Genomic DNA, 19,680 nt, shown 5'->3' on the forward strand with positions numbered 1-19,680 from the left:
AGGGTAGAGAAGGGGTCAGCAAAGAGAAGAGGGAGGAAATGGTACATGGAGCCCCACTTGCCCATACAGCCCTGTGCTCAGGCAGGTACAAACATGGAAAGAGATGGTACCAGAGGGAAGGTTCCTGGCATTCAGCATACACTGTGTGTTAGCACCCTAGGGGTGGGGCTCCATGGGAAAGTGCTCAGTCCCCAGCCTCTAGTCTGACTTGGCAATTACAGATCTCAGGCTGATGTTGGGATGGGCCAGTCTTGGCCCATTCTTCCTGAATGGCAGAGGGTGGAAAGGCGGGGAGTCCCTAGGAGTGACTCGAGGAGGGTGAAAGAGGCAACAATAAGGGAGATATGGAGCAGGGGGCCATGCAGGGCAGGGACACATGAGGAGCCACCTCATAGGGGTCCAAGCAGCACACCCTTATTTTGAGTTCTCTGTTTCTCTGGGTTTATGAGAGCAGCTGGTCTTTTCAGAAAAGGAAAGAGAGCTGGAGATACACCAGGGAGATTGGTTCCAGTATCCAGCCAACCGATTGTCCCCCAGGCCACCTCCCTCCATCTCACATGTTCCCTGTCTCCCACCCCAACATCTGCATTGCTCCTAGATGCCTCCCTGCCCAGGCATGAGTGACTCCTAGGCTTTGGCCGTCATTTCTGAAGACTTAGCAGAGGGAGAGTGTCCCTATCTGTGATATGAGAGGGTTAGACTTGGATTAACACTCCAAAGGGAATTAAGGAGAGGGGATTTGGTCCCATTCATCAGACCCTATACCTAAAGTCTAGAGGCCCGTGGGTAAGGTGATGAATGGAGAACCAGTTCCAGCCTCTTCTGTCCCTGCAGCAGGGAGGTGCATGTGTGTTTGTTGTTCTGAGGTAGCAGGGGCTGGAGACACACAAGGTTCAGGTGGTGCATATTTGGGACCCTACTGACCTCTGAGTAACCCCTTGGAGACTTTGAAGGTAATGCCTCACCCTCCCCCAACCTAGATTAGAAAACTTCTTGCTTTCCCAGGGTACAGTTAGGAGATCAGAGTAGAAAATGCAGATTGGGTCTCCATAAATATTTTAGGAATTTGTCCTAAAAGCAGTTACCAGTCAAAGAGTGACTTCCCCTGTGGACAAACCCCCCCTTCCCTGCCAAAAACCCTAATTCATGCCAGGTATACATCTTGTGCCTGGGGGGGCCAGGCAAATGGATGGGTTAGCCCAGCTGGTTTCAGACACTGACCACAGGCATACTGAGCAGAAAAAAGGATGGAGGTGGGCGAGGTGGCTTTGGTTCTGGGAGAGGGCTCTGAGCCAGCTCTGGTGACTCTGCGGCCCCTATCCTCACCCAGGGTCCTGTCCTGGCAGAGTAGCGACAACCACAGTTTCCAAGGCCAGGGACGGGTAGCTGGGGCCGAGGGAAGCCCTTCGGGGTGGGGCAGGCGGAGCCCGAGCTGAGCTAGGAGCCTGACCTGGATGAAGTGGGTAACTTCCAAGGTGGAAGATCTCCTCGTTGTTCCAGGGGAGAGCAGGACTTGGCCCTTGGTGCTTTGTACGAGACCTCAAGGATGGCAGAAGGAGTGCTGAGGCTAGAGAGGAGCAGGAGTCTCCGGGGGATCCAGACAAGCTGCCCTTCCCTTGACCCAGAGAAGCATTCTGCCTTGAAGGACATCCCAGAGCCCCAGGAGCAATGTGAAAGGATGGTGCCCCAGATGGCTTCCCCACCGTGTCCCCTTGAGTCTCCCTGCATCTTGGGGCACTTACCTGGAACTCTACTGACCTCAGGGCCAGATGGACCCAAAGACATTAGGTTTTCCTTAGAACAGCTGAGGCAAGCTTGCATTTTCAAAAAGAAGTTTATTAGCATTGAAAGGGGCAAATGAGATTAAGAGAAAATGCGGAGGCCCAATCTCTAAAGCAAGACCTGTGCTCTCACACTCTGGCCCCTGGACTGGGCAGCTATGTGGCACTTTGTCTGGGGTGGAGCTGTCTGTTACAGCTCCTGACTGTCTCCACATGCCATGGTGCCCTCTCCTGTGCTCTGGGGACATCATTCAGGACTCACTGCTCTGTAAGGTCAAGACTCTTTTCTTTCCCTGTCACCCAACTGGCCCTGAGCTGGCAACAGTCCAGGGAGTGACCTTATCCCTGCGGGTTGGGGCCTGGCCATCCTTACTTCCACAGCACTGTAAACCCCCTGTCCTGGGAGGGGCCTTATGACTCCAATGAGACCTCTGCCTGCAGCTTCTCTGTAGCCTTTGCCTTCCTAGAGGCCTCCTGGCGCCGAGTGGAAGGCTGGTAGGAACTCTCATCACTGCCTGGGCCCTGCCAGCTCTGGCCGAGGCCCAGCAGGGCCTGGACCTGGCGGAGGAAGTTGGGGCTTGAGAAGCAGTAGAGCACAGGGTCCAGAACACTGTTGAGGTAGGTGAAGGCCAGGGAGCCATGGAAGAGCTGCGAGCAGATGTCGAGGCTGTGGCAGGCCCGCAGGCGGAAGGCCACCATGGAAGCCATGCCGAAGATGATACTGGGTAGGAAGCAGATGACGTAGACGGCTACCACCACGGCCAGCATGCGCACGGCCCTCCGTGGGCCCGCCTGCCCACTCAGGTTGCGGCGCCGGATGGTGAGCCCAATGCTCACGATGGCGAAGAGGATGAGTGCCAGTGGCAAGAAGAATTCCAACACGAACAGTGCCTGGTGCCAGCGGAGTGAGGCAGAGGTGTTCGTGCCCAGCTGGTAACTGAGGCAGGAGTGGTTGGTATGGGCAGTCAGGAGCAGGTGTACGTTGAGGAGCAGGATGCCCACCCAGAGCCCCCCGGCCACCCTGGCGGCTGCCCACACGGAGGCCCGGCTCAGCACGTGGTGGGGCCGCACCACCTTCAGGTAGCGGTTGAGTGCGATGGCCGTGAGAAAGACCACGCTGGCCGAGCGGTTGGTGGACAGCAGGAAGAGGTTGACATTGCAGACAGTGGGCCCGAAGCGCCAGATCTCGTGCTGGAAGTAGTAGTCCACACGAAGGGGCAGGTTGGTGATCAGGAGAAAGTCGGCAATGACCAGGCTGACCAGGAACACCGTATTGGACGTCCAGGGCCGCGTGTGGAAGCAGAAGATGAAGAGTGCCAAGCTGTTCCCTAGCAGGCCCAGGACAAACTCCACACCCAAGACTGGAGCCAGGAAGGTAGACACTGTGGGGGAGGAGGCCGGGTGGCAGGGAGCCAAGGCCTCTCCAGGTGCCCCCCAGTCTGTAGTGAAGGCAAAGGGAGAGGAGGAGAGGGATGGAGGGAGGGAGGCAGGGAGAGTGGAGGGAGGGAGGGAAAGGAAGGAAGAGGAAGAGCTCAGGTTATGAGATTCCATGGGCTGTTTAGGCCATGGACCGGAGAGAAGTTTCTAGTCTTTCTACCGCTGCATGAGTGTTCAGGGCAAACCAAATGATGCTGACTATTAGCTGGCCACCACAATGACTCAATATCCTGGGATTTTCATCAGCATCCTTGCAGCCCTGAGAAACACCCAGCTTTCCTGTTTGCAGGCTCCGCCCACCCCTGCAGCCCGCCCTCCTCCCTCCTCCCTCCCCCCCCACACCAGTGACCTGGCCACAAGGTCTCTGAAGGGGGATGGGGGGATCTGTGCTGCCCTGGGCAGGGGAGGAGAGCAGGACTTAGTGGGGGGTGGCGGGGGGAGATGGAGATCCAGCTGGGGTGAGGTGGGAAAACATGTTCACAGCTCTGAGGGTTCAGACATTTGCTTGCCTGAAGGCTGGAGCTGGTCCTGGCACCCATAGCTCAGGGTCATGCAGGCCACCCTGGACTCCAGCTCCCCACCTCATTACACACAGACTGGGTGGTCACCTCCCTGCCCTCACCAGCTCTGGCAGCAGGGAGTGTGGTGCTAACAGAACATCGGCCCAGGAGAGTGAGGGGGGCAGTCCAGCCAATACTTTGACCATGGTGTTCACGGCGTCGTGGAACAAGCCTGCTGTGCTCTGCCAGCTGTAGTTACTCCCAGGTTCCCGATGGTCCAAAGTCCGAGTACAGGATGAAATACCTCCCACAGGCAGAGGGCTCCTCTGCCAATTTCTACTGCCATGACCTGGGACCAGGAGGCTTCTCCCCGAGATAGAACAATCCTGAGAGCCTTCCAGGATTGTCCGCTGTCCAGCCCACTCCAACCCCACCCAGCATTCACTACAGAGAGGGCAGTGGAGGCTGGGAATGTCTTCAGACAAGGTGCATTCCTGCTCCTTCACTGTGTGGTATTCCCAGGAGGCCATGGGGCTGGGCCTGTGCGCGGCCATGAGGGCTTCAAGCTCCTGATGACCTGGGACAGCACCAAAGGAGGCTGCAGTTCCAGACTGCAGGACCTGACACCCCCCCTTGCCATCAGGGTGGGGTCAGCAGAGTGCCACGTGTGCCAACCTTGCCGAGGCCTCTGGCCTCTCTCTCTCAGAGCCTCCAGGCCTCTCCCCTGTCCCAGGCTCCCATCTGGCCAAGGCTGAGGTGGACAGGCTGCAACCACAGGGTGCAGGTGGGTGAGACCACCACCCTGAGTTCTGAATGCAGACAGGCCTCGACTGGAAACAGAGCTGCTGGTTTCCCAAACCATTCTGAGCTTCCTAGAGCATGGTGAGGACTAAATGAGATAATGTACATAAAAACTGCTAGGGAATTCCCTAGCGCAGAGCTAATGTTCAGAAAAACAGACCTAATTTTTTATTGTTTTCTTGGATTATCTACCCTGGGCACCAGGGACTAACTCATTTTCTCATGGCCACCTGGCCTTGCACGGGGGCCTCCCTGGGACATTTCCGTGTTCTCCCCTCAGCTCCTGCACAAAGCAATGCTCTGCTGCAGCCCAAGTTCATGGCAGCCTCTGCCTTCATGTCCTGGACTGTCACCCTGCGCCCCCCGACACCCAGACACACACACACACAGTCACAGGAGCACACGAGGTCTGCCATTGGTGACAGCCTGTGTAGTATGTGCAGATACATGGGTGTTTGTCCACTAGGAAGCCTTTATTGAGGGACTTTTTGGTGGCAGACAAGTTCTGTGCTGAGCATGCGGGGACAGAGGGATGGAGAGGCGGGCCCTCCTTAAGGAGCAGACCAACTGGCAGAACCGTGCAGGGCAGAGGGCAGAGAGCTGTTAGAGCAGAAGGGGTATGACCAGCCCCCCAAGAGCCTGGCATCCCGGCTGATATGATGACAATATCCAGGATCTGGCTCCGGGACGCCAAGTGGCTCAGCAGCGGGATGCGCAGAAGCAGAGAGGGCAGGAGACTAACGGTGGGGAGGAAGCTGCTTTGGGGCCACGCCAAGAGGATCACCCCAGGGGCTTCTTGCGGGTAGGGTCCTGAGTCACAGCCAGGGCCAGAGAGCCTTGCCTTAGCTCCCAGGCATACCTGTGAAGATACGGGTGGGCAAGGGGCAGACAGGTGGGCCCTGAGGATCCCAGGGAAAGGGGTGGGCTCCCGCAATGGGGGGAAAGTCCTGTGCACTCACGCATTCCCAGCTGGCACCAGGAGGCTGTCATCAGGGGCCAGGCTCAGGCGCTGGTCCCCCATTGTCACCACAGAGGAGCCCTCCTGGGAAAGAGGAGTAGGAGAACTGAATGGAGGCTGTTGGGCCTCAACACCTGTCCAAGAGTCCCTGAGTCTGCCTTGGCAAGGATGCCCTGGGAGCTGCCCCAAGCCCTGAGTCCAAGGCCCAGGAGCAGACTGTCCCCATGGGCAGAAGGATGTGCCACCCTCTCCCAGGGGCCCCACTTGCCAACTGCCACAGCCACACATCCACGTCCTGTCTTGGGCCTTTGCTGCTGCCTTGTCCATGGACGATCACCTGGTAGGAAGTGACATACATCTTTCTGGTGCTTCTGCCCCACTTAGGAGATGGCCTTGAACCTGGCCCCCAGACACCAGGCCCACAGCACCAGGCACAGCCTTATCTTTGCATGTAGAGCAAAGACCAGCACTCAGAGAGGAAGACTGCCAGGCCCCAGGCTCCCCTGCAGCCTCCAGTGATGGACAGAGCTGCCCACATGTTATCCAGGATCACACATGCTTGCCCTTCACGCACACACGCACACTGGATTCCTCTGATGCCCATCACAACCACTGCTGACCCATGCGAAGTGTGTCAGGGGCACACTTGGGACACACACACTTGTGTGTACATGGCCTAGTGTGGACTTCTGTATCACACATACATAACTCCCCAGAGTGCCCACCTCCTTTCTTCCATGAGATTCTGGCCTAGAAGGAGGAGGGAGAAGGATGGGGATGAAGCTCTGTGGCCCGCATTAGCCTAGAAGCACACAGCTACTGTGCAGGCTGCGCTCCCGCTGGCCCAGAGTGGGACTCAGAGATATCTGTCACCATAAACAGGAGCAGGTGGGAGCAGGGGTGTGAAAGAGGTGGAAGGTGGAGCCATGAGGCCAGTTGGTGCTGAAGGCCATTACCGTGATGGCCTGGGAAGGCATTTGTGGTGTGCGCCTGCTTTCTCAGCCCTGTGTAGGCCGAGGTGTGTGCAGGCCAGACCTTTCAGGAGAGGTCGGTATCCAGTGAGCATCTCTCCATGACAGTGTCTAATTCAAACAGCAAGGGATGTGCTGGTGGCAAACATGAAGCACAAACACGCACAAGCCGCCTAGTAGGTCTCCTTGCCCCACGCTTGCCCTCTGATCCCATCCCCACACAGCACAGGGATCTTTCTGAAGGGGGATTTAATGCTTTAATGCTTGGGGAGAGCTTGGTGGTCTCCAGGATAAATCCTTGCACCTTGTCCAGCCCAGGGGACCTGTCAGGACCTGGCCACTGCCATCTAGCAATGGTGCTGCCCCCACTCCCCTGCCCTGGCTCCTGCCAACCTCAGCTACCTGCAGTGCCAGGCTGTTTCAAGCCTCCATGCCCTTGCTCCTGCTTCTCCCTCACTTGGAATGCTCTCAGTCTCCCTTTCTTCCTTTTGCAAATGCCTATATTTGCCTTAAAATGCAGCTTACACATCACCTCCTCCAGGAAGTCTTCCCTGACTTTCCTCCCAGCCTGAGTTCCACCTTTATTATTCTATGGCTTCCTGAAGCTTCTCTATCAAATAACATACCACATGATTATGGTAATTGTTGATGAACTTGTCTGTTTATCAGACCATACATTCTTTGAGGCAGTGACTTTACCTTTCTTTCCTACCAAAGCCTGAAACATAATAGGCACTCAATAAATGTTGAATGGAAGGCCAGCTTTGTCTGGGTGGGTCTCTCCCTGTCCACCACTCCACCCCTCCCTCACCTCCAGTCATCTCTCTTCCTTCTGGCTCCCCTGGCTAACACTGCCCAAAGGTTCAGGAATCCCTAATAGAAGGATAACTCCCACCCCTTAGGAACTAGTCCATGGATGGCAAAAAAACCCTACTCTGAAGGCAAAGAAAGATTGTTTGAGACCATGTACTTCACTCATACAAAGCCATCATTCTCTGAGTCAAGGAGAAAACAGGAAGGCCTCTGCTCATGTGACAACCTCTGAAACTGTGTGTGTGTGTGTGTGTGTGTGTGTGTGTGTGTGTGTGTCTGTGATTAGTTCCCATTTCCTAGGGCTGCAAGGTAGATGCTCTGAGTGGCTTAGGGCTTCATTACCTGTGTTTCATAGGTATCCCCAAACAGACTGAGGGGTGTGCCTGCTTGCAGTTCTCTGTGGTGGCTGTCCAGCCAGGCCTCCAGGGACATGGGCTCCATGACAGATCGTGTGCTCAGGGGGAATGGTGGTTCCTTGAGCAGCTGGTCTGCATCCACAGCACAGCTGTGTCAGTGGCCTCTGGCCCAGCCCGCCCAGCCATAGCAGCCCCAGGGGTCCCAGCTCTAAATCACCAGAATGGGCTCTGGATCCAGCTCAAGCACCAAGTAGCCATGTGGAGGGTACTATCTGGTGCCATCATCTCATACTCTGAGTACTGGGCAGAGTACTCAAGAGGAGACTGGTACTCTGGACCAAGACCCATTCTACTCTGGGAAAGCAGAGAGGGAGGGAGAAAGGTGGCGGCCAGGGGGCTCACCAGGGATGGGCTTTCCTGTTTTGTGCTGCTCAGAGCTGAAGAACCTGCAGGAGAAATGGGGAGGAGGAGTGGCCAGTGAGACACACATGCACACACACACTTGTACACTCGCAGGTGTGGCAGCCCACCATTCATAGGCCCCCACACAACCTGATGTAGATCCACCATGCCCCCATGGAGCAGTCCCCTCCCCTCCCCAGGCCCTCCCACCTTGGGAGAGGCAGACTCCCCCCCACCCCAATCTCAGGCATTATGGCTCCAGTGTGGTGGGTATGGCCACAGAGCATTGCTGGCATGGGTCTGCTCTCCCCAGCCAGAGTGGGGGACCTCAAAGAGCAAGAGCAGGGACTAGGCAGGGGGCTCACTCCTGGATGATGGGGGCCAACTGTGTGCCAAGGTCCTCGCAGTAGAACCACTTCTCAAACAGGACGTCTGAAGTGTTCCCCACATAGTACCTGCCAGAACAAAGGACAGGCCACCCAGCTCAGGTGACCTGGCTCTGCTTGTGAAAGTCTGGACTCTGGCTAGCCCTGTAGAGCTGGCTGCCTGCTTCACCCCATTAGCACAACTAGTGGCCAATACTTGCTTGCCCACACCTGGCTCTCCCCAAAGCACTGTGTGCCCCAAATTCTGGAGTGGGTATTATTGATCCCATTTGTATTCCTGGTTCCTCAAACTTTACAAAGTGGCTAGGAGCTGTGAGGCTCAGAGAAGCTGGGCAACTTGGCCAGGATTACATAGCAGGAGCAGGACAGATCTGAGAGTCTTAGAAACACAGAAAACATCAATTACAAAGAGGAAGGCAAGGCTGAGCCTGAATACAGGGCCTGGGGCCAGATGCTCTACCCGTCTGCTGGAGCTCTAGATCAGGGTGCACGGAGCCTTAAGGATCTGACCTGCAGAGATGCTCCCGAGATGAGATGCCTTTCCCCTCGAAGGGTCATGGGTGCCTTTGAGAATTGGAGCAAAGCACTGGGCCTCTTCTCCAGAGGAAGGTGCTCATGCATGGACATACAGTCTCTGGGAAACTCTTAGAAGCCCACCCAATCCCCAGCCTGGCTTGATGAGCTCCTCTGCTGGCTGATGGGGGCCGTGCCTCAGGCCCCTGTGTGTGCAGCACTTCTGTTGACTGAATGTGTAATCCTCAGGCTCAGCTACCAGAGCGCAGGGCAGCTCCATCGGCTTTTCAACTCGCCCCAAAAAAAGAAGTGGTCCTGCTCGTGGAACATGGTTTACACACTGCATCCACCCCATCTGGCACCTTACATTCTGTACTGGCATCGAGCTGGCCACCGGGAAGCATGCCTTCAGAGTGGCATTTTAATGCTGAGTCCCTAGTGTTTATTAAGGGCCAGAAGTAGCCAGAGGCACCTGTTCAGCTCAGTTGGTGGAGCATGTGACTGGACCTCAGGGCTGTGGGCTTAAGCCCTGAGTTGGGTGTAGAGGTTACTTAAAAACAATATCTTTAGGGGGACCCTGTCTACTCTATCACTAAAGACTCCCTATATAAAGCCCCATGTGAAAAATTTCTTTTGGAATTGAAAGGAAGGCATCTGTTTCTACAACAGATTATCATGCGGTAAATGAGTATGCAACCACTAACACTGTGGGTTTTTTTTTTTTTTTTCAGAGAGAGAGCATATGTGTGAGCAGGGAGGGGGTGGAGGGAGAGAGAGAATCTTTTGAAAAAATTTTTTCAATTTATTTGTTTTGAGAGAGAGCAAGCAGGGGAAGGGCAGAGAGAGGGAGAGAGAGAATCCCAAGCAGACTCGGTGCTGTCAATGCAGAGCCTGAAGCAGAGTTCAAACCCACAAACCACGAGATCATGACCCAATCCAAAGTCAGACGCTCAACCAACCAAGCCACCCAGGCACCCCTGTCCCTCCCTTGGTGCTTACTCATACTCTTATCTAGTTGTCCTGACCCTGATTTCCTATTTCTCTACAATGTTGGCTCTGCCACTTCCTAGCAAACTCAACATCCTGTGTCCAGTCTCTTTGTCTGTAAAGTACAGATGATAACACTACCTACCCCATAAGATCCCTGTTGGGCTAGATGGATAAATACACCCGAAGCACCTACCTGGTGTTCTAGCAAGTGTCATACACATGTTACCTCTGGTTGTGGAATGAGCTGGGGGTAGAGAAACAAGCCAAGGGCATCCTGGCAGAGACTGAATACATCCTGGGGTCGGAGGCTGGGAGAAGCAGCAGCGTTCCTGGCTGCCCTGGCCAGGGGGCTCTGACTTTGGCATCCCCCACTCCCCAATCCCTACAGACCTCAGTGCGGGAAGCACAGGTTCCAGTCCCAGCCAGAAGGGCTTCAGGCTGAGTGGGCTCCCAGGGGGTCAAGAAGACATCCCTTCCTCACCCCATCATCAAATGCACGCCACCACCTCCCCTCCCCTGTCCCCATCAGCCAGCAAACACAGGATCTGCACTGTCTCCGACCCTCTCAGTGGCCAGGGAGTACTTTCTCAGGTCTATCTGGTGTCCTTTCTTCTGCTGCTTGTCCCTGTCTCTGCCCAAGACCCCCAGACAAGGCCCATTTACCTGAGCCCATCTAGCTCGGTTTTCAGCCGTCTCCGCTCAATGACCAGCCCCACAGTGTCAGCAAACCTCTGAGGAGAGTGGGGTACCCCAGCGGGCAGGAGGAATATCTGCAGTGGTGGGGACAAGGCGCCGGCAAGGATGCAATCCCCGCCAGACGTCTCGGTGCCTGCAGTGTCCCGACCTCCCGAACCGACCCACAGGGTCCACCCAGCTCCGCTCTCTGCCAGCTCCAGCTGGGAACTGGAGGGAATGTCAGGCATTGCTGAGGATGGAAAGTTCCCAGGAGGAAGTGCCTTAGGACCAGGAAGGGAGGCCGGACAGGGAAGGGAGGACACACTCCAACCAAAGCCAGGAGGAGTGGACAATGGGTTCCTTCTCTGTGGTCCTTCACCACCCATCCCCTGGGGCCCAGCCTCACTTCTCCCTGCCGAATGGTCACATCCCGGTGTTTCCCTCGCTCCAGGACTTTGAGAACCATGTCACCCTTGAGCTGGTAAAACACCTGTGGGACAGGATAACAGACAGGCTCAGACTCTCCCCCATCCCTCTTCCAGGTCCTTGGCTGGAGTTCTGATCCCGAAACCTGAGAAACTTCCTGAAGACCTTTCTGAGCCGTTCTGTCACTCCTGCCCCTCCCCCTACCCCTGACACATGCTACAGATGGGCGTCCTGGGGACACACAGATCACATCTTGATATGCAAGTGATGACAGAAGTACCCAAGACAGAATAGCTGGTTTCTGGTGTGGGAGCAGGAGGCTGGTGAGAGGCTCACTGGGGAATTCAGTGAGCCCTTCAGGTAAGGAGAAGCGCCCCCTACTGTTTGCCAGGGGCTGTGCAAGCACTCTCCTGTACATATCAGAAATCTTTACGACAGCCTCCGAAGGTATTATTAGCCCCATTCTATAGAAAAGAAAAGAAAAAGGCTCAGAGTGAAACAGCCTGCCCAAGGCTACAGATAGTCCTGGAGCTACAGTTTGGACCGGAGTCTGTGTAGCTCTGAAGCCTGTGCTGGCTCCGCGGCCGGTGATGCCCGGCGTGGGGGGCAGGGCAGTGTCTGTTCAAATGCCTTCGAGGTCAGCTGTGTAAATGGTGGGCCAGCGGGAAGCCCTCTAGTACAGGGCCGTGAGGATGGGAGCACTCACCTGCTATTTCCCTAGGGGTCCCTACTATGTTTTTTCTATTCCATCCTAAATTCCTAAATAATATGTTTACTGAGATCACCCCAAGGCACAGGGAGGAGGAGGCAGACACCTTTCCCCTCCACCAGTCACACACTACACGGGTGTTAAAAACCCCAGCCAAATAGTTGATGGGGTGTTACTAATAATTATTATTATCATGTAAGCAGTTAGAGGTTCTTGTCACCGTATCTACTAAGAGAAATCAAGCCAGCTCAGGGAAGCAAGAGAAATGTGGCAAGGTGGCACCACCCCTCTGATGGGCAATCTGGCAACGGGCAGGGGTAACCCTCACCGCTCACACCCCTGCACAGTGGCTGGAGGGCTTCTAGGGTTGTAGGACCCTCACTGCTGCAACTAGGAAAGCCCAGGGCAAACCAGGACATTTGGCCACTTAACACTCTTGTCTTAACATTTCTGTCTTTAGGAAGCAATTCAGAGAGGCACCTACTTCCTGGTGAACATACATGGCTGTTTAATCGCAGTACATTGTAGTTAAAAGCATAGATTCCAATGTCACCTGGCCAGGTCCTCATGTCCCCTTGGTCAATTCAGTTAGTCTCTCTGTGCCTCCATTTCCTCCTCCGTAAAGTGACAGTATCTACTCAGATGTTACTATGAAGTCTGCCCAGGATGCTGTGCACTGATGTACTTAGCACACAGCATTCAATAAACTTCTAGCTATTAATCTTAGTGATGTGGGAGTAGCAACAATAATGCTAATAATAATAATAGGGGAAATGCTACCCTTTTACGACAGAGTCAAAATACAGAACATTATGTAGCTATTAAAAACTACGTTTTTGAATAACTGAATAAAATGGGAAAATGGTGAATGCTAAATGTATGTTGAAGCAAGATTCAAAACCATACTTAGTAGGATTCGAAGGTCTCTTGAATGGTGGTATTATGAATGAGGTATCCATTTGTCATTTCTATATTTTGTACATTTTCTACAATAAGCAATATTTACTTTTATTGTTTTTTAAAAACCTGGGTAAGTTATTAAAATTTTTTTATGTTTTTTATTTATTTTTGAGAGACAGAGAGAGACAGCATGAGCAGGGGAGGGTCAGAGAGAGAGGGAGATACAGAATCCAAAGCAGGCTCCAGGCTCTGAGCTGTCAGCACAGAGCTTGATGCAGGGCTCGAACCCACAAACTGTGAGATCATGACCTGAGCTGAAGCCGGATGCTTAACTGATGACGGAGCCACCCAAGCGCCCCTGGGCAAGTTATTTAAAACAAATAAAAAACCTACTAGGCTCTCTTTGGGAGCAATTCTGTAACAATTGCCCCCACCCAATTGGGAGAAAGTCCCTGTGGGATATTAAATTACATCTGGCCTCTAAGGCCTTACAGGGGCTGGGGTCCAGAGAGCCCGTGTGTCTTAAAATTTTATTTTAACATTTATTCATTTTTGAGAGAGCACTAGCTGGGAAGGGGCACAGAGAGAAAGGGAGACACAGGCTCCAAAGCAGGCTCCAGACTCTGAGCTGTCAGCACAGCGCAATGTGGGGCTCAAACTCATGAACCATGAGATCGTGACTTGAGCTGAAGTCAGATGCCCAACTAACTGAGCCACCCAGGCGCTCCTAGAGGAGCCTGTGTGTCTTAAGTACCTTCTCTGCACCAGGCTCTGTGCACATACATACTTTATACATATGGAGTCCTTCCACCAGGCAGGGGCCAGTGTCCCCTTGCGCTGTAAGGAAACAGGCTCAGAGAGGTGGCATGATGTGGCCTGCCTAAGATCACATGGGTATTAAGAGGCAGAGGCTTCCGCCCAGGTGTGGCTGACCCCTTGCATCTGTGCCTCCCAAGAAAAGGAGTGGGATAAATGGAGTATATGTTGTGGGTGAAGCTGGGAGCCCTGAAGGGCTGTTGCAGAAGCCTGAGCTCAGCAAGGAAGAAAATGTGGCTCAGGGATGCATTTTCTCTCACCAGGGAGGAGCCTGGAGCCCCGGTCTATGGCAGCTCCCATACCACAGCCTGGGTAAGGATAGGTTCGGAGGAGAGAAGATGTTGACCCTCAGCTCTACAGCCTCCCAGGGCCTGTGGCTGGTGCTCTCCCCAACTTCAGGATGAGAACAAGCTGTCACAACCCCACCTCGAGTCAAATTCCTCCCAGCCACCCAGTGTTCATCCTGAGAGGGTCACCTACTCAGGCCAGCCCTCTTCATCTGCTAGCCATTCAGCTGACAACCGCTTGGCCTGGGGCTCTCTATGGACACTCATCTGTACTACCAGAGCAGCTTGGGGAGACCCAAAAGTGCGGTGTGGGGTAGAGGTGGGAGGGGCCCAAGGAAGGAAAGAGGGAGGGAGAAAGGAAAGGTGGGCACTGACAGCAGGGCTAACCGAGTGGAAGCCTCTGGAAAACCAGATGAGGGGCTTGAGGCTGAGCCAGGGAGGCAGAGAAACCCTCCAACGGGCCTGGTGGCTACTCCCACTCCCATGCTTCTCTCTGCAGGGTTTTTCTGCTGATTTTCACCACAGAGGAAAACAGTCTCCCATGAGGTGTGGTGAGAAGCAGGTGGCTAAGAGGTGAGGGGCTGGCCTGCTTTGCGAGGTAGCTCCCTGTTGGCCCGGGGTCCTTACCCCCTGCCTGCCCCCCACCACTAGGTGTTCTGTAAATATTTGTTGAGTGAGAAATTCTCCTGTGATCCTTTCAGTCCTGGCTGTGGCTGAGAGGCCCGCAGTGGGGGTGGAGGCTGGACTCTGGACCTCAAACACCCATGTCAGGGTGCTTAGGAGGCTGAGTGGGGGTTCCCTAACTGATGTTTTGTCACCAGAGGTCCTGAGAGCTGGAAACCTGTCTGTGTCCCTCTTTAAGGGGGCCCATCTTTTTCTTTTCCTTTCTTTCTTTCTCTCTTTCTTTCTTTCTTGACAGAGAGTGGGCACTGAGGAGGGTCAGAAGGAGAGGGAGAAAGACAATCTTTTTTAAAAACATTTTTTAAATGTTTATTTATTTATTCATTTATTTTTGGAGAGAGAAAGAAACAGAGCGTAAGTGGGGAAGGGCAGAGAGAGACAGACACAGAATCCGAAGCAGGCTGACAGCACAGAGCCTGACGTGAGGCTAGAACTCATGAACTGTGAGATCATGACCTGAGCTGAAGTTGGACACCTAACCGACAGTCATCCAGGCGCCCCTTGTCTTATTCTTTTAACCTGACTTTTGTTTGTTTACTGTGGAGTAGGTAGGTAGCACAGAAACATAGTTCAAAATTCAAGATACAAAAGCATTCAGTGCAAATTCCCCCCACTGGCCTCCACCTCTGTCAAACAGCTCCTAGGAACTGATAGGTCTTTGGCCCTCTACATAAGGAGGTGGCCTCCCAGCTCCAACCCTTCCCAGAGGACTAGGCTCCTGAGACCAGAATGGCGCACCCAGGTCCCTCTCAGCAGGTCAGTCTCATTGGGGAGGCCAATCTTACATATTCAGATTTTAGGGAGAGGGGACCAGGACTTCCCTCCTGGCAGGTACATGGATGGCGCCTGTGTCCAGGACAAGGAGTGATGCCCAACAGTCAGAGCCTCCCTCTCATCCCCACAGAGTCTGGGCTCTTTCTGGGGGCTCCCTCAGCAGAGTTGGAGGGCAGAGCTGTCAGACGTGCCACTGTGCATCCCTAACTTCCAGGCAGCAGTTTTGCCCTGTGATCTCAATCGAGCCCCCTTCACCCATCAGCCATCTGAGCACCCCGTCTCTGTCCGCAGGCTCTGGCTCTGGCTTGGGAAGTGTCTCCCTCCTCCAGGGCAGGCCTACCTCCTCACCCTCCTCGATGTGGTAGTCCTTCCTGATGTTGGGGCCCCCGACGAACATGACTTTGAGCTGCTTCTGGTGCCTGCAATGGACAGTGAGGGAGAGGTCTTGAACCAGCTCGTGGGACAGTACAGGAGGGGTGCTAGGGCCTGTAGGGGGGCTGGAAGGAGCCTGGGTACACCTGGGAGAGGTGACAGGGCTGTTTCTGCATCACTGTCCCTGTAATCTCTGACGTTCATCCCCCTCCCCTATCATCCCAGTATGGCCTTGTTTATCCAAGAGTGTGTGTATGTGTGTCTCAGTGTATTTGTGTGTGTGTCCCCAGCATCCTCTGACCTAGTGGGGTAGGGGCAGCATGGTAGTGGATCTATTGCTTCATCAACCAGGATCTCTGGCCGTGTTGAAGATTTCCTATTACAAGAGAGCAAACCGCAGGCCCCACTTCCTGGACCTGGGGGCAGTGGAGGGGCAAAATGACCTTTATCTAACCCCTCTCCCCAAGCTGTCTGATTATAAGATAGACTCTTTGCTTCCTGAAACTGCTGGCTTGAAGCTGTGAGCCCACTGAGGGAGGGAGTGGAGGGCAAAGCTGGATGCAGAGACCCTGAGACCGGAAGTGTTGGGGATCTTGGTGGTGTGGGCATGGGCATGGTCTTGGGAAGCAATGACAAGAAGGTGGAACCAGGTCACTCCAGGCCACAAAAGCTCAGCTAAGCAGTTTGGTCTTAGCCTGAGGGTTGCCAGGGAGCCTAGGAAAGTTTTTCTTTATATAATTTAGGTACATATGGAAAGTTCTTGAATGAGCTCACCCAAGAACTACTTCAACCCATCAGCCAGATCATGTCCCTCCTCTGCTCAAAACTCCCAAGCAATTTCATATGACACCCCCCCCACCTGACCCCAAATTCATATGTTGAAGTCTCACCCCCTGGACTTCAGAATGTAACCTAATTTGGAACTAGGGTCACTGCAGATATAACTGGTTAAGCCACGATGAAGTCACCCTAGAGTAGGGTAGGCCTCTAATCCTTATTAAAAGGGGAGATTTAGACACAGACACGGACAGGGGGGTGTCCTGTGAAGACGAGGACAGAGATCAGTGTGACGCAGCAGAAGCCAAGGAAGGCAAAGATTGCCACCAAGCCACCTGGAGCTAGGAGAGGCCTGGGGCAGACACTTCCGGACTGCCTGGCAAACACAGAGGAGGGACTGCAGCTCTGTTCCGCCCGGTGGCCCATTAGGCTTGTCGCCTCCACCCCTTGTCTGTCTGTATTTATTGGCTGTCTCTTCTCACTGAATGTCAGTGCCACAGGAAGTGACTATCCATCTGCTTTCTGCTGTATCTTCAGTGTCCAGAACAGCGCCTGGCATGTATTAAGTGCTCAGTGAACACCTGCTGGACGAACAAAGGAAGGGCCTGCCTTTTGTGACTGTTAATACTGGGGCCACGCTGGAGGCCATGGTGGGGGAAGCTGGAGGGAGGGGTAGTCCTTACCACCCAAGCTGGAGGGGACCAGGGTGGAACCAGGGCGGTGGACATAGGGCCGGGGAAGAGTAGAGAGATGTGAGACACCGTTAGGGCTAGGAGGCGCTGGGGGACCCACAACGAGGCTGCGTAGGGAGGAAGTGGAGGAAAGGGGTGAGGGCAACATCAGTGGTAAAAGACACGCAGCTTGTGGGGAGATGCTGGCTCTGAGCCATCGCAGTGCTGCACAGTGACCTGGAGTGGGGACTTTGGAGTCAAGCTCTTCCATGGGCTGGAGTCCCAACCTGCGCTAGCTGTGGGACACTGGGAGAGTTCCCAGAATCCCACTTCTCAGAGTTGAGTGTGAGCACTATGTGAGAGGGTGTAAAAACCCTGGGCACAGTGTCTGGTTTGTCAAAATGTGTGACTGCGGCTGTGTGATGTGGGGTGCTGGCCCTTGGGGATGTTCCGCAGACACTGGAGTGTGAGCCCGGAGCTGGGGAGCACACTAAGCACGGCCCCAGGACCTGAGCGCAGGGGAGGGAGGGGAAGGGGCCACAGGGGAGCACCGGGTGGGCCTGTGTGTATCCACCTGCAAAGAGGAGCCAGAGCCCAGCACCAAACCAAGATCCTCCCACAGAAGCTGAAGCTCTGGTTTCACCCTCTGCCTGCAGGTCCTACTGCAATTCTGAGGCATGGGAAAACCACCCTCCCCAAACTTCTGAGAGTCACTGGGGGCTGAAGAGCCCTTTCTGAGCCTGGGGATAGGGCGGTGACCTGCCATCTGCATCTCTCCGAGTCTCGGTCACCCAGCCTCTTTAGAAGGCAAGATCACAATCTCCCAGGCAGAGTCACCAGAAAGAGGAACAGATGAGGGTGGTGGAACCCGGAACAGCTTGCCCTCCCCCCTCCCCTGAAGGCGCAAGAGGATGGCAGGCCCTTTCGCAGACTTCTGGATCAAGGAACTAGGGACCGGATGATGAGGGATTCGGGGTGGAGACAGAGGAGGGAAAGGTGAGGACAGAGGGCAGGAGGACAGGAGTGTCCCTGGGACTCACATGAGCTTGTTGCAGACCGGAGGCAGAAAGGAGGCCCGGTTCTCCTCCACCCAAGTCTTCACCCTCACGGGACGCTCCATGGCAGCCCGGGAGCCCAATCTGGAACCGCGTGCACCCCGCCGGTGTAGGAGGGCCGAGGCTCCTCCCAGTGGCCCATTGGTCGTCTCGTTCCTAGGCGTCCTGGCGGTCAAAGGGCGGAGTACCCCCGCCTCCAACCCACTCCCCGCCGGACTGGGGAGTGGCTGGGCAGCGGACCGGCCGGGCCCCTCTCGGACTTTGGTCCCGACCCCGCGCCGCCCCCCGCGCCGTCCCGGGCCACCCCTGCACAGCCTCCGCCTGGCGGCGGCCGGGCGGGGATAAACGTTGCGCGCGGTAGGGACGCCCCTGCTTCCCACTGGGTTGGGGCTCAGCCCCCTGCACGTGCTAGGGCGCCATGCACACCTGCCGGGACCTAAGACTCAGGATCGCTAATGTGTCCGGTCTCCTGTCCCCAGACTTTCCGCCTGGAACCCGGGGAGACCCCAAAGGACAGACTACGATGGGAGGAAGGGAGCATCTAACTTCGGAGGTTCTGGCCGTAGATAGAAGGCTCGGTTTCTGCATCTGAGAAATGGGAATATCTACGCAGCCATCCCATGGTTGCACAGCGGCTACCACTGGCAGGGACTAAGGACAGCCCCTATTCCCTCATGAGGACGGTTGTGAGGCCAGAGTCCCCAGATTTAGTGAGTGCCTCAGGCTGGGTGAGAGCAGCGAGCCAGGCAGGGACTGGGTGCGCCACCAGGACCCGCTGGTCCTCGCCTACATTCGCAAGTGGCCAGCAGAATACGGACTCAGAGTTTAGGAAGTTCAAACTCAGACGTTTGGGTGGCTCAGTTCCTGAAGCATCAGCTCTTGGCTCTTGATTTTGGCTCAGGTTATGATCTCACTGTTGGTGGGATAGAGCTCTGCGCTGTTTAGTGCAGAGCCTGCTTGGGATTCTCTCTCTCCCTCCCTCTCTGACCCTCCCCACTCTCTCAATAGAGAAATATAAACATTAAAAAAAATTCAGACTCCTCCAGCTCCTGCCCTCCCAGCCAACCTGTCCCTTCCCTGCTGCCTGGGATGGGCTGTGTTTTCAGCACCTTCAGACACACAGAGACCCCTGTGCAAATTAGACCCCAGTCAGAGAGGCTCCCTTCTCTGATGGGAGCACCTGCCTGTTTGCTCCCCACCCCCTCTTCTTCCCCCTCTTTTCCCCTCCTGTTTGTTTTTAGTTATTTATTTAGAACTTTTTTTGCTGAGCATGTTTTTTCTGACACCCTAACACCTGGAACAGCATTCTTTGTCTGTCTCACTTATAAGTAATCCAGAGGAGATGTGAACAGTGACACTTAAAGTGACAAGAATCTATGATACGTTAGGTTTGCTTTGGACGTTTGTTAACTGGATGGATAGGTAGGTGTGTGGATAAAGGCATGGATGAATTCACACTTAAAAGAAAAATATTTCAGCGGTGCCTGGATGGCTCAGTCAGTTAAGTGTCCCACTTTGGCTCTTGCTCCGTGAGTTTGAGCCCTGCATCGGGCTTGGTGCTGACAGCTTAGAGCCTGGAGCCTGCTTAGATTCTGTCTCCCTCTCTCTGCCCCTCCCCTCCCTCAAAGA

General features: G+C 54.6%; 2 protein-coding genes across 3 annotated transcripts; both read right to left on the reverse strand.

Moving 5' to 3' along the window:
• Window positions 1–1,815: 1,815 nt before the first annotated feature.
• Window positions 1,816–3,423, reverse strand: OXER1 (oxoeicosanoid receptor 1). Its single transcript, XM_029936215.1, has one exon. The coding sequence runs from the start codon at window positions 3,330–3,332 to the stop codon at window positions 2,193–2,195; it is 1,140 nt and encodes a 379-aa protein (XP_029792075.1). The 5' UTR covers window positions 3,333–3,423; the 3' UTR covers window positions 1,816–2,192.
• Window positions 3,424–4,971: 1,548 nt separating this feature from the next.
• HAAO (3-hydroxyanthranilate 3,4-dioxygenase) lies at window positions 4,972–18,288 on the reverse strand. 2 transcript variants are annotated; one of them, XM_029937250.1, is made up of 10 exons: window positions 18,037–18,286; window positions 15,517–15,595; window positions 10,990–11,073; window positions 10,572–10,678; window positions 8,385–8,474; window positions 8,020–8,063; window positions 7,604–7,749; window positions 5,746–5,814; window positions 5,479–5,561; window positions 4,972–5,378 (listed from the first exon to the last, which is right to left on the reverse strand). In XM_029937250.1, the coding sequence occupies exons 1-10, from the start codon at window positions 18,114–18,116 to the stop codon at window positions 5,300–5,302; spliced, it is 861 nt and encodes a 286-aa protein (XP_029793110.1). In that variant the 5' UTR covers window positions 18,117–18,286; the 3' UTR covers window positions 4,972–5,299. The 2 variants fall into 2 exon arrangements, with proteins under 2 accessions (XP_029793110.1, XP_029793112.1); XM_029937252.1 differs by lacking the exon at window positions 8,385–8,474 and having other exon boundaries at window positions 18,037–18,288.
• Between the last annotated feature and the right edge of the window lie 1,392 nt (window positions 18,289–19,680).

This window comes from Suricata suricatta, chromosome 4 (genome assembly GCF_006229205.1).
Source record: "Suricata suricatta isolate VVHF042 chromosome 4, meerkat_22Aug2017_6uvM2_HiC, whole genome shotgun sequence".
NCBI lineage: Eukaryota > Metazoa > Chordata > Mammalia > Carnivora > Herpestidae > Suricata > Suricata suricatta.

Coding starts and splice junctions, on each gene's coding strand:
- OXER1 (XM_029936215.1), bottom strand. CDS start 3,332: ATGGAATCTCATAACCTGAGCTCTTCCTCTTCCTTCCTTTCCCTCCCT.
- HAAO (XM_029937250.1), bottom strand. CDS start 18,116: ATGGAGCGTCCCGTGAGGGTGAAGACTTGGGTGGAGGAGAACCGGGCC. Junction 8,064..8,384: donor TTGGCCCCCATCATCCAGGA/GTGAGCCCCCTG, acceptor TTTCTCCTGCAG/GTTCTTCAGCTCTGAGCAGC. Junction 5,815..7,603: donor GGGATACCTATGAAACACAG/GTAATGAAGCCC, acceptor ACTTCCTACCAG/GTGATCGTCCATGGACAAGG.